This window comes from Aplidium turbinatum, chromosome 18 (genome assembly GCF_918807975.1).
Source record: "Aplidium turbinatum chromosome 18, kaAplTurb1.1, whole genome shotgun sequence".
NCBI classification, from domain to species: domain Eukaryota; kingdom Metazoa; phylum Chordata; class Ascidiacea; order Aplousobranchia; family Polyclinidae; genus Aplidium; species Aplidium turbinatum.
This window is the reverse complement of record NC_137489.1, coordinates 5622623-5635385: the sequence shown is the minus strand read 5'-3', so window position 1 is coordinate 5635385 and position 12763 is coordinate 5622623. Positions and strand designations below refer to the sequence as shown.

At 38.8% G+C, this 12763-nt stretch overlaps 1 protein-coding gene across 1 annotated transcript; it reads left to right on the top strand.

The window, feature by feature from the left end:
* Nucleotides 1-1330: 1330 nt before the first annotated feature.
* Nucleotides 1331-12272, top strand: LOC145787150 (serine hydroxymethyltransferase, mitochondrial-like). The gene is made up of 13 exons (XM_082598880.1): nt 1331-1446; nt 2003-2122; nt 4301-4373; nt 4610-4732; nt 5027-5111; nt 5732-5813; nt 6089-6211; nt 6772-6932; nt 7806-7950; nt 8382-8481; nt 8953-9108; nt 9504-9611; nt 10176-12272. The coding sequence occupies exons 1-13, from the start codon at nt 1372-1374 to the stop codon at nt 10301-10303; spliced, it is 1479 nt and encodes a 492-aa protein (XP_082455006.1). The 5' UTR covers nt 1331-1371; the 3' UTR covers nt 10304-12272.
* Nucleotides 12273-12763: the final 491 nt, after the last annotated feature.

Below are 12763 nucleotides of genomic sequence, written 5' to 3'. Positions count from 1 at the left end.
CATCCGGTTTAAAGACTCTACAAGGCAAAACTGCCAAGATTAGACTTTCAACAATTTTATTTTTCAATTCAATTTATTTTTTGCTGCTGGCGCAAACATGTACAAAACGGCAAAGTAAACATACGAATTTGACACCAACAAAAGGGAAAGATGGCAAAACCCAAAAGTTTAAAATATACATTGATAAAACAGTGTTACCACTATCTTAAAATTGCACAGCCACCAAACCTAGAAGCGAAATAGAAAAAAAAACTTTATTTTTTGGGAAAATAGTCCTACAATTACAATTAACACTTACAAGTGCAAGGGCGATTAAACTTTTTAACACAAAGAAAAAAATCCAAAAGATGACAAGTTTCCTGAACTTTCGCTTTGTGAGTCATCAAAAGCATTAAAAAAAAGTGATGCTATAAGAGACTCAGCAAGGCAAAGCAAAGCTTTCTCAGTTCAAGAATACACATAGTTTACCATAGTCTACCATGCTAGTGAAAGGTCAGTTTATGATAAGCGAAACTGTATCCACATTTTAAACTGCAGAAGGAATTGAGGATGCGCTTAACAGACTTCATGCTTAAGTCAATTTGGAATCAAGTTTGGTGTAATTTCTCTTGTGCCTGTAACCATTTGCGTGTTGCATACAACGATGCCTTTGGTAATTGGTATGCTGCATGGCTTACTTCGCTATGCTAGTGCCTGCACTATTCAAATTGAACGAAATATCTTGACCTTTGATGCAGTCCAACTTTGCAAATCTACAACTTATTATGTAGATGTCAATCCTCAAAAAATTGTAACATGAATGCTCTCTGCTATTCTGACCCTCTTGTTAAATTGTGGTATTTTAATGGTGCCATTCGTGATTAACTCGTTGACAATTCTTCACAACAGCATTACGGTCTGGTTTTTTTTTCGGTCATTGACCGATTTTTTAGCAGAATATCCGAAAAAAATAAGTCAATTTGGTCAAAATGTCCGAAAAAATATATAGTCAATTCGGTCAAAATGTCTGAAAAAAACAACGTTTCTCAGTGAAACTTAATGTTGTAGCTAGTCAGGAAGTACAAATTTTGGTTTGTACTTGAAAAGAAATATTTTCATCAGAAAAAATGAATAAAAAATGATTGAATTTTTTCAAGTCATTTTGGACAAATGACCGAAAAGTCTCAGCAAAAAAAAACCCAGATTAATTACGGTATCTGTTAACTGGGTTAAATCGTGATCACGTATTACTTGTATTGTATGTTTTATTTTTTGCATGTTTGGTAATAAACATGGACCTATAATTGGTCTAATGCAAATAGCGTTGAAAAAATTAATGTTTTGTATTAACAGCTTTATTGGTGAAGTAGTGTTATAAGTTATCCAAGAACAATGCATAGATTTTCTGTCAGCTTGTTTAGATGTGCTCAAAATGCTACTGAAAGTGGAAGGCTGTTATCATCACTGGTTTGTATAAACTTGTGTTTTCAGATTAGTACCGGTACCATAACATTTTTAATTGTGCTTATTTAGTAGCCTGACTGCTTTTTGCCATGACTTGCCTTTTGTGCTGGTTTTGATTTATTGCTCGATGTGAAAGTTCAAATAAATATTTAATGTTCTAAAATTATTTATACACATTATTCTATAACCGCATTAATACATTGTACTGTACTCTTTATTAAATATTGTTGGCTGCATAGTCGAGTGGTGAGAGTCCTGGAACGACAATCGAAAGGGCGCCGGTTCGACACCGCTCTAGACTCTAGAGCATGCGGCTGTGTCTTTGGCAGGACACTTAAAAGGCATGCCTGAAGGTAGACATAAAGATTGGCTTCCTTGCCTTCTCGTCCACTTAATCTAAATCTTCAACCACCAGGTGGAAACCTGGATACGACAAAGTTAAATAATAATTCATATTGGAACCGTATCTATAATTTGTTTTCAATTGTGAAATGTATAGAGATTTTTTTGTCTGCATTATGCATAAAGGTTTACATATAATTCTTGCATTGACTTTTAGAGAAGTGCTTCTCAATGGACTGGAACAGAACCTTTGGAAAAAGATGATCCTGAGATTCTTGCTATTATTAGAAAGGAAAAAGATCGTCAGATTCGTGGGTTGGAACTTATAGCATCAGAGGTAAGTTATCTAGCTGGTGCAGTTTTTGTAACGTTTGAAGCGTTGAAGCAATTTAAAGAAAGTGGTCTGATATTTAATTTTGACAGCTGAATGTAAGTATAATACTAGAAACTTGAATACTTTGGAAAAGTACAGTTTTATTACTAGTAGGCCATTACATTTAAAGTGGGTTGAATTTTGTAACAAGTACTACCTAATGTCCCAGTGAGTTTGGTTGTCTGATGTCATTTCAAAAGACATTGTGCTATTCAGCTTCCTACGCTTGCTGTAGTTTCTACAGATGCACAGACACATGGTGCCCTGATAAATGGCATGAGTTCAAGCACACTGCAGTTCTAATTTTTGAAACTTTCACCTATCATCCGCTGTGTTGTTGTGTTTTGGCTGGCAGATTATGTTTACCAGTTCAGTTAGTACCATGGGCGCCTAAGCCGTGGGGGCGTCGGTGCCAGGCCCTCACGCATATTTCTGCGTGGGAGCAACTTTTTATGCCGTATTGGTAGCCTACATAAAACAATAGATGAACTAGCGATCGGCAGCAGGAAAACATTTTTTAAATGTAAACCGCAACAGCTTTGCGATAAATAATCACTAAAGCGAGTAGTGATGCTACAATCTCACATAGCAAAAATCTACCATTTTGCATCGATTCAATGTCATCAGATGTTGAATGCATCCAAAAACAACACAATTTGCTGCATAGACGTAGCGTGCGTTTAGCTTTATGCGCTTGCAAACCGACTCTATCTCGATGTTTAACGCTTTCGAAAGTCGAAACCTCTGCTGTGAAAAACCCCTGCTTTGAATGGTCACGGCAGTGAATCGCTCGCTGTGAAAATGAAGTCTCGGCCGATAACCAACGCAACAAGGGCTGGTACAAACCGCATTGCGCACACGCGGCATAATCAATGCTACAACGGACTTGCGCAAGCTGCATGGCGTACACATGACTATTGCCATAGAAACCCAATCAAAGGTGTGAGTATGAGCAAACGCTTTTGTTTCATCTGCAACATGAAAACGGGTGTTTTACAGCGAGTTGAAAGCAGGTTGGTCATAAGTTGCGATATTTATTACATCATCCATCTGAGTGACATTTTGCGGAATTTATGTTGCGGTTGATAAAACAGGCTTTCGCCCCCGCGGCCAAAAAAATAGTTAGGCGCCTATGGTTAGTACAACAGGCCTTAAAACTCGTGTTTTTTTTCCGGCAGCCATCGTGGCCTACCGAGAGCTCCCTCTCGGCGGCCAAATCTGCGTGCTTGGAGGCCAAAATACAATAACGATAGCACAAGTAAATAGCATTAAACTTGCAACAATGTTAAAATGATCACTTAGCGTTGTTGAAGTCTGGGCGACGTCCTGCAATAGAATCGTTGTACCACGCATTAAATGCTTTATCGGGATTGTAATCCGGTATTGCGGGACCATCTAACGACCCTAAATTGTTTTAACTGCTCGCAGCTCAGTAAATTGTTAATACCGCCTTTCATAAAACCTGACCATTTATTCCGTTATGATGTCACCACTGAGGGTCTGAAGTCACTAACCCACAGCGTTCTCAACTATGAAGACACCTGTTTTACCCACGGATGTCAACTAACATAGTTATCCTTTTTAACAACGATTCAATATCCGACAACATTGAATCGATATAAAAACGACAATATTGCCAGCCGATGTAAATTAGCACTTCGGATTAACACTTCGTTAAAATAAACATCGGAAATTGCAAACAAGACTTTCAGCGCTGGTGATCGCAGCTGGATATATTCAATACAACAGTAGTGACTATGATGCGCTGACCTAATTCTGCGTCACTCTTTGATACTACATATTTTCGACATTTAATCCACGATCATTCTATTGCAAAATTAAATAATTGGCTAGAAGAAACCGGCGGCCAAACTTGGCCAACGGAGGAGGTAGCACAGGCGGTCATTCAAGCACTACTTAGCGGCGATGGCCGCCGGCTGCTTTAAGGCTTGGTACAATGCCTATAATGGCAGGCTGCTTGTTTATAATCAATGTTTATAATCAAATTGAAATTTAGTTGTGGACACATAGATTTAAGCTCCACTTATGACAGACTGAAGTATCCATATGAAATCTGCTAAGTGTTTCACTTTGCTTGAATTGAGCAAGTGTTTTAATTTTTATGACATTAACATTATTTAGAACTTCGCTTCTCGAGCTGCCACCGAGGCCATGTCGTCATGCCTCACCAATAAGTATTCAGAAGGATATCCTGGTATGTAGATACTCTTCCATGACAATTTGACATTTTATAAGTAAATGCATTGGTTATCACAATTTATTCTGGCTATAGGTTCATGATTTATTTGCTTTGTATTAACTTCATTTTACTGCTATTTGCTATCGTCGTGGATAAAGTATCCTTAGCTGGTCTGATTGTTTAGCACAACAGTTGATTTGTAATGTTTTTCAGCGACATTTAGTTTATTGAGCTTAATGTCACATTTTAAGGGCGTCGCTACTATGGCAACACTGAAAATGTGGACGATTTGGAACGTTTATGTCAAAAACGGGCACTCCAGGCTTTTGACCTCAACCCTGATGAGTGGGGAGTTAATGTGCAGCCATATTCTGGTGAGTAACTTTGTATATACAGAGTGCAATTATTGTTGCGTGATGACATTATGGTTTGGGATGTGTGCTCGCTTGCAAGGTTTGCATAAATCAAGATGTGAAAGTTACAAAAAAAAAACAATCAATCAATTTAAGATTTTTATATAGGTAAAGTTTACCACCATTCATAACTTAACGAAAAATCCTGAGCTTCTGGAATATAGTTTTTGCTATAGATGTGACCCTATACAATTCATAGGCATATGCATGATTATAATAAAAGCCATAACATTTTCTGTGTGTTGTGCGCAATAGGATCTCCGGCAAACTTTGCTGTCTACACTGCTGTCCTGAAACCTCATGACAGAGTCATGGGTTTGGATCTCCCTGATGGCGGCCAGTAAGTATGAATGGTTTTGAAGTGATCATAAGACAACATACAGTACTTACATATATGTTGCACTTTTAGCCATTGCTGATAGATGTGGAATGACAAACTCCCACAGCAATCAATGCACTCAACAATTAGCATGTTGCACTACTATTTGCTTTGATACACGTCTCCACAAAAGCGTACTTATTTGAGGTGTTTTGTGTCGTGTTTTTTTTTTGTTGATGCTAATTGCTAATGAGTAGAATCTCGAATTTGCGTATGTTAAACATGAAATGTATTTAGTTTATATTTTGGTGAAGTTTTATTTTATTGTTAACCTTTTGGTTTTGAAAGTGGAGCAAACATTGACAGCAGTATTTCTTACTCAATGGATATAGTGTCATAAATGAAATCATTTTATCCATTGTGTGGTTAAGTAGGGACACTCCATTCCTTACACTCCGAAAGGCGGTACCGGTGATTTGACCCTGATTGAAACATGTGTTGTGTCTTAGCAAGACAATGTCATGCATGGAAAACACAAAACTAGTTTCCAGTCCACTTGTTCAAAATCTTCAATCAATGGAGATGCGTGGACAGTGGACACGACACAAACTCATAATTAATAATTATATTTTACTGTTTAGTTTAACTCATGGATTTATGACTGATGCAAAGAGAATATCATCAACAAGCATCTACTTCGAGTCAATGCCCTATCGACTGAATGTGAGTGTATGATAATTTAGTAGCGTAGTTGCATTTGTGCTGCAAATCGGTCTTTTTTCTGGTGAAAGCTCCACTCAAAGACTCATCTACATAAAAGTAAAACAGAGGTTTATACTGATCCAAGCTTGGCTGACCGAGATTCGGTTGAAAGGCTTTGCTATTTAATTCAGACGCATTATCACGGGTTAATTTAATTGCCTCCATTAAGTTTTGACCCCAACTATTCAAATATCCATATTTTTTAAACAAGATTTTTTGTCACTATTTTTCCACAGCCCGAAACCGGGTACATTGACATGGACATGCTTGACACTACGGCAAAGCTCTTTCGACCGAGAATGATCATCGCGGGAGCGAGCGCCTACTCTCGCCTCATCGACTACAAAGGCATGAGAGAAGTAAGTTGCTTCAATAAGCATCCTCATGGAAGTAAAAAATTTTGATGTGCATCCAAACTTCAGTTTTTCGTAAAATATTTTTAACTTTTAGTGAACTTGCTTATAAGCACACGAAACTATCCAGCGTTAGATAAAGCATTTATAATGTTGTAAAATAAGAAAAGTTACAAGAAATTACATTTTTGTTTTGTAAAGTGATAAATGCAGTGCTGATTCTATTCTTCATCTCGTGTGATGATGATGATGATGGCGTATGAGATCTCGTGTGATTGCTTGTGTGATTCAACAAAGTATTGTCACTACCAAAATTGTAATTTTTTTTTATTTTTACAATTTGGAACCGAAGGCTGTCATAACGTTCTTATGTTCAGCTGTGGAAAAGTATCATTTTCATGCTATTAATTTCCGTTTTAGTATTTACGATTAGTCAAGCCGGCTGCAAATACGTGACTGGTGTTTTGAAAGTAGTTTAGAATGGCAAAAAAAGGCGGGAAAAGCCCAACTCTACTCCTGTAAAGCCAAACTTTGTATTATTTGAATTGGTCTTGATCGATTTACAGATATCGGACAAGTGCAACGCCTATCTTCTTTCTGATATGGCGCACATCAGTGGACTGGTGTCTACTAAGCTGGTCCCGTCTCCTTTCGAGTACAGCGACTTGGTGACCACGACTACCCACAAGACCCTGCGTGGCCCAAGAGCTGGTATTATCTTCTTCAGGTTAGCAATTCTTTGTTTTTAGCGTCTATCTTCTACCGTGTAGTGATCAGTTTTAGCGTCCTACTGATCTTCATTCGAAATTTTTCAGAAATTGAAGTTATAAGGTACGGTATTAGTTAGTTAGTTAGTTCTTTCATGATTTTCCGTTCTTTATGCCCCGTGTAAGGATTGGACGTCAGCAAATTTCGATCCGGCTTGCTGGCGGCTTTCTTCGCACTCCTAACTTGAACGTTGATCGCAACAAGGTTCCTTTTTTGATTCATCTTATTCCTTAAGCTGAACGTTATTTTGAAATACTGATGTTAAGCAATGTTACAACAACATTAGCGCAGACCGGCTATTCGATAAGTTAGCAATAAAGCTTAAGCTAAGTACTTTCATGGTTCAATGGCGCGTCGTTGCGTCTGATTTATAAGCATGTTGCGCTGCTGTTCTGAAACGTATTAATAATGTTGCAAACCACCCTTCACGGCGCAGTTAATATTGAAAATGTTTAATGTTGGAAGACAATGTTTGCTTGCCAACTTTATTGCACGTTTCATTTTTTTACGTGGTGTTTCATTTTTGCCGCAGACGAAACAATAAGTCGACCACGTGACCAGTGACGTGGCTATTGCTTTTCGTCTCAACGTGGTTTAATACCGAAGTTTTAAAAGACTGCTTAGTTTAAAGTCAACATTTGCAATGTGGTGCACTGCTCTTTTACATTGATTTAACGTCAGTTGGTGTTGTATTATCGTAGCCCAAACAGCAAATCTATCATTTTTTGCATTGATTTAACGTCTGCAGACGTTGAATCAATGTAAAAAACGATTGATTTGCTGTCTGGGAATATGTTTCTTTCTCAATCATCTGCTCCATGCATTCTCTCAGAAAGGGCGTGCGCCGTGTCAATAAGAAGACCGGAAAACCAGTCATGTACGATCTCGAGGACCGCATCAACTTCGCGGTCTTTCCTAGCTTGCAAGGTGGCCCACACAACCCTGCCATTGCTGGAGTGGCTGTGGCTCTTAAACAAGTGAGATCTCGTACCATGCGGATTGTGTTTCGTATTATTCCGCCGGTGGCTTTATTTCACAGAAAGTAGTAAATTATTTTTGCCGGTGAAAGTCATCAGAACAGAGCAAAGCTTACTGCTTACATCGTTTTGTTGGTGCGTGCTCTCTTTTTCCACTACCTTTAGTTTTTTTCTCCTGTGAGCTGGTCTTGCGGGGTCGCTGCTGCAATTTTCGGCCTTTCACCTTTGCATTCTTAGAATCAAATTGGTCAAACCAAAAATCGACATGACGTTGCCAATGTAGTCTCACCATTTTTTCTTGGACATTTTACGGAAATGCAAAGACTGTGTGGGCAATAAATTTTTCTCTTCATTTTGCTTTAAAAAAGCTTGGTCTTTATCTCGACTTTTTTGAAATTTAAATGTGTTAACGAAAAGTATTTTCATTTTAGGCCATGGAACCTCACTTCAAAGATTACCAGATCCAAACTTTGAAGAACGCCAACGCAATGGCTGAGACACTGGTTAAGAAAGGATACACCTTGATCTCAGGTATCACGTAGCAAGTGTTTATTTAATACAGAGGTGGGCAACGTGCGGGTCGCATGCGGCTCTTTTCCATGTTTTGTGCGGCCCTTCATCTTCTTCCAGTTATTTTTCCCCAAATAAGGCTATTTTCATTTCGATTTACACAAATTCGAAGCTTAAAAAGTGATATGACCGTCTTTTCACTCCCCTGTACCTGTGAAATAAGTTTTGCGCCTGTAGAAATCTAGGTTGAATTGAATTCACTGCAAGAGGATGACATCCTTGTACAAAATTTCAATAAGATAAACTCCATTGCTGAAAATATGAATTAGTGTTTATTTGATGAGCAGCACTCCTGTAAGCATTACATTTTCCTAACTGGTCCTTGTGTTAAAAAGGTTGTCCACCCCTGATTTAATAGATTACATCCAATAATATTAATTCCATCGCCTATAGAATTTCTTTTGTTTCATCTTGGAAACTTGCTTGGTTCAGGTGGAACTGACAACCATCTTGTTCTGGTTGACCTTCGACCCAAGAAGATCGACGGCGCCAGGACGGAGAAGGTTCTAGAACTCGCTTCCGTTACCGTCAACAAGAACAGCGTGCCTGGAGATAAAAGTGCCTTGGTGCCCGGTGGTCTCAGACTAGGTTGGATTGTAATGTTCTTCTAACCTTAATTTTTAAATGTGACTGGCGTTTGTTTCCAGAAACACTACCGTTGACAGGGGGGTCCAGAGGTTACTGTTGGATTCGGGTCCGGGATTAAATTAGGGGCACTTAACTTTTCCAAAGGTTTTGGGAACTTGAGGAAGTATCTTGATTTGGGCCCCCAGGATCTTATTGGTACCGGGCCCAAATTATCCTCAACACCCATGTGCTGAAATGTGGCTCTTCTACCTCAGCAAACAGTACCAAGCACGGCAGCTACTGTCTTAACAGTTTTGCTTCGTTTATAGTCAACTTATTAGGTTACTGTCTTTAATTCGCCCTCCCGCAGTGCGAAGAACTAACTGCTACCTTTCGTGTGTGTCTTTGTGCTCCAGGTGCTCCTGCTTTGACGTCTCGACAATTCAAGGAGAAGGATTTTGTTGATGTCGTCGAGTTTCTAGACCGAGGTGTTGAAATTGCTCTTGATGCGAAGAAGCAGACCAGTAAGTAGCGAAGTGACCTTATGTCACAAGATCTGTGTTTTAATCAAGAAGCCTTTTGTCATTCACTTTCTGTTTGTTTGATTCGGGGTAACCAAAAAACGTTCAATGAATTTAATCAGCTTGAAAACTTGTGTTTTCTGTCTGTGTTACACACACACACTGTGTAATACTGTGCTACACACATTGTGTTACACACTGTGTTACAAACTTGTGTTACGCAAAAATAAAAAGTTGTCGTTTTCATGTTAAAAGGCCCAACGCTAACCTACCAGCTTGTTCGCTTCATCTCCTTCGCTCGAAGATATCCACCAGATCTTTATTTTCCGATGCTCGCTCCTTGTCGTTCATCTTCTATCTCCGTGCACTCGGTTTGTTGCTGGGAGAATGTATTTTCTTGCTCCTAAGATGCCTGTTTAGCGAAAAGGTTTTTTTATCGATTTAACGTCTGAAGACGTTATTTCAATGAAAAAAGACAGACTGCCAGCTGGGGTTTGCCGCTTATGTGGCTACGTGTGCCAGCTGTTGAAACGAAGCCTTGGTTTAACGATGCGAATTTTTTTCCAGGCAAACTATCAGATTTCCTTAACTTCATCAAAGAAGATCCTACTACCGTCAAGAAGATAGCAGAGCTCCGAAACGATGTGGAGACCTTCGCTAGGTCTTTCCCGATGCCTGGGTTCGAAGACCACTAAAGTATTCCAAAATGTCCATTTCATCTAAACGATTCCGACATAATTGGGATTGATTCTAAAGCAGCAGCCAGCTTGTTATGCTAAACACCCTTTCTTTTTGTTGGCGGCTTATCACTAATACGACTCTGTAATTCAGCGCAACTTTGATTCAATTCAAAAAGAAATAATGTTGAGATCGTGAGCTCTCGATTTCATTGCCACTTTATTGTTGTATTTGTCTGATCAACTATCAAACCTCGAAAAGCACTAACTGTAACTTGCCAAAAGTTGAATTTGTTATTGATCGTTAGCCACCCTTTAAGAAGAATCTGTTTTTTTCGTTGCTGTATTTCGAATCGCTATGAAATAATGTCGTCATGCTGATGGTTTGGGGTAATTTTTCGCTCTAAACATTTATCATAATTTTAACATTTTTTTAATTCTGTAGAAGGAGTTTTGATTTAACGTGTAATCGCACATCATGTTCTTGTTAATTTCTTGTTGTCGTTTCTACAAAAGTTGCCAATTTTTTTTATCCCACAGACCTTCAGTATTTGCCTTCCGGCTGCATCAATTGTCTTGCCTTACAACCCGTATCAGCTTAAACGAAATGACATCTGCTTGACATCCTGTTACATTAAATCGATCAAAATGCACTTTGCGCCCGCCGAGCTTCATTTGTTACCTTGCCAGAATTCGATCATTATCTTCATAAAAAAAACAACCGACTTGCTGTCTGGATAGCGTAAAAATAATGTAAACATGACAGATTTTGCCGTCCGGGACGGTTTTGTTTGAAAATTCAATCCAGCTGGAATCTAATGTGGACGATTGTTGTTATATTGCGTTGTCATGGAGACTAACCGCCAGCAAGGCATTTCTCAGAAAATTTGTCACCCCTGAATGTTAACACTTTCGTGAGACCCTGTTTATACCACACATACTCGCTGGGATAAGTTTCACAACGTGTTTTTTTTTCTATCAATGTGAAATATACCAACACCTCATTTTTAAACCAACAAAACACCAAATATGTGGAAAGTAGCCTTCTTACTGGCAGATTGCACAAGCCTGAGTACTCACTAGAATAGCGAACAATCAGATTTGTGCTGAGAGCCAGGAAGAACGCTCCTTTCCACATAATTCCTTTCCTGGTGCTTCACAACGGCAAAAGTTCAATTGACTAGTAAATGCAGCAGTCGATAACTCTGTGACATGAATAAGTGGTGCGATTCTGATGAGCCCAATCTCATGGCGAAACACGTGCCTAAGGCTGTCAATTCTTGCTACAGTACAATGAACTGCCGAGAGGCTAAGCCCACAATAGTCACTGAACGTAACTTGTATCTGCTCTGCCAAGTTCTGCCTTAGTATGTTGTTGCGACTTATAGGGATTGTATTTTATAGTAGCCAGAAATACACAAAATTTTTGAAACCCACAAACACACATCACTTTTACCTCCTAATATATCATTGCTTTAAGTTATCGTATAATTATTTTGCCAATTGAAATGTGCACGGAATAATCTCCCAAATGATCTAATTCCTTCTTGCCATCTTTGCAGCTTCTTAATTGACTGTTCATAAGTAAATTGACAATCCTTACAAATCGTTCAGGCCTTTAATCGTTCCAATTTGTCGTCACAATACGAGGCACGCTTGAAAAAAAGTCATTTTTTTTGTCTTGAATCATGATTAAGTATCACCGAGTGGTGGCGCTATCGAGTTGGAATCTTTCACTTAAATCTGAATCACAATTTATTTAAAAAGCAACAGAAACGTAATGATGAAGTAAGCAACCGGTGATATCATCAAAAGTTGCATCAGTGTTTGGTCAATTATCCAACACTGGAAAGCATTCTGTAAATCCACCTGATGTTTCATAGTTGATTTTGCTTACGTTATGTAACTTCTTTGAATCGTTTCATGTGGTGCACATTTAACTTTTCCAGTGACGTGGTGGATCGGTGAATACATTGACTTAACCTTGTATGGATGACATTGGTTTTGAATGTTAGTTGATCAAAGCTAGATTCACTTTGAGATGGTATCTTAGCGGTAGCCACTTTAACAAGAAAAACTTTTGCAACCTCAAACCAATCATAAGCTACGTTTTCCGTGACGTGAAAAAGGGCCAAAAGATGATGATACAAAGCAAATGAAGTGATGGATTTTCTGTCAGCTGGTTGGCTCAGGGGTTAGGACTAAAAAGTAGTCATTTCAATTACGTGGGTTTGATTCCCACCACTGCTATTGCTTTTTTTTCTTCTGTAGTTACCAAACAAAGTTCAAAGTGATAATCAACTCTGGCTGATTGCTAAAAAGGTCACAATTGGACGGTAGCCTCTTATAACATGTTCTGATTGGTTGACGTCACTGACAACGTAGCTTCTGATTGGTTCGAGGTTTTAGATGCAGTGGCAGAATTTCTTCCCGTTAAAGTGGCAACCATGTTAGCGATCTTGTCTTACAGTGTTGCCA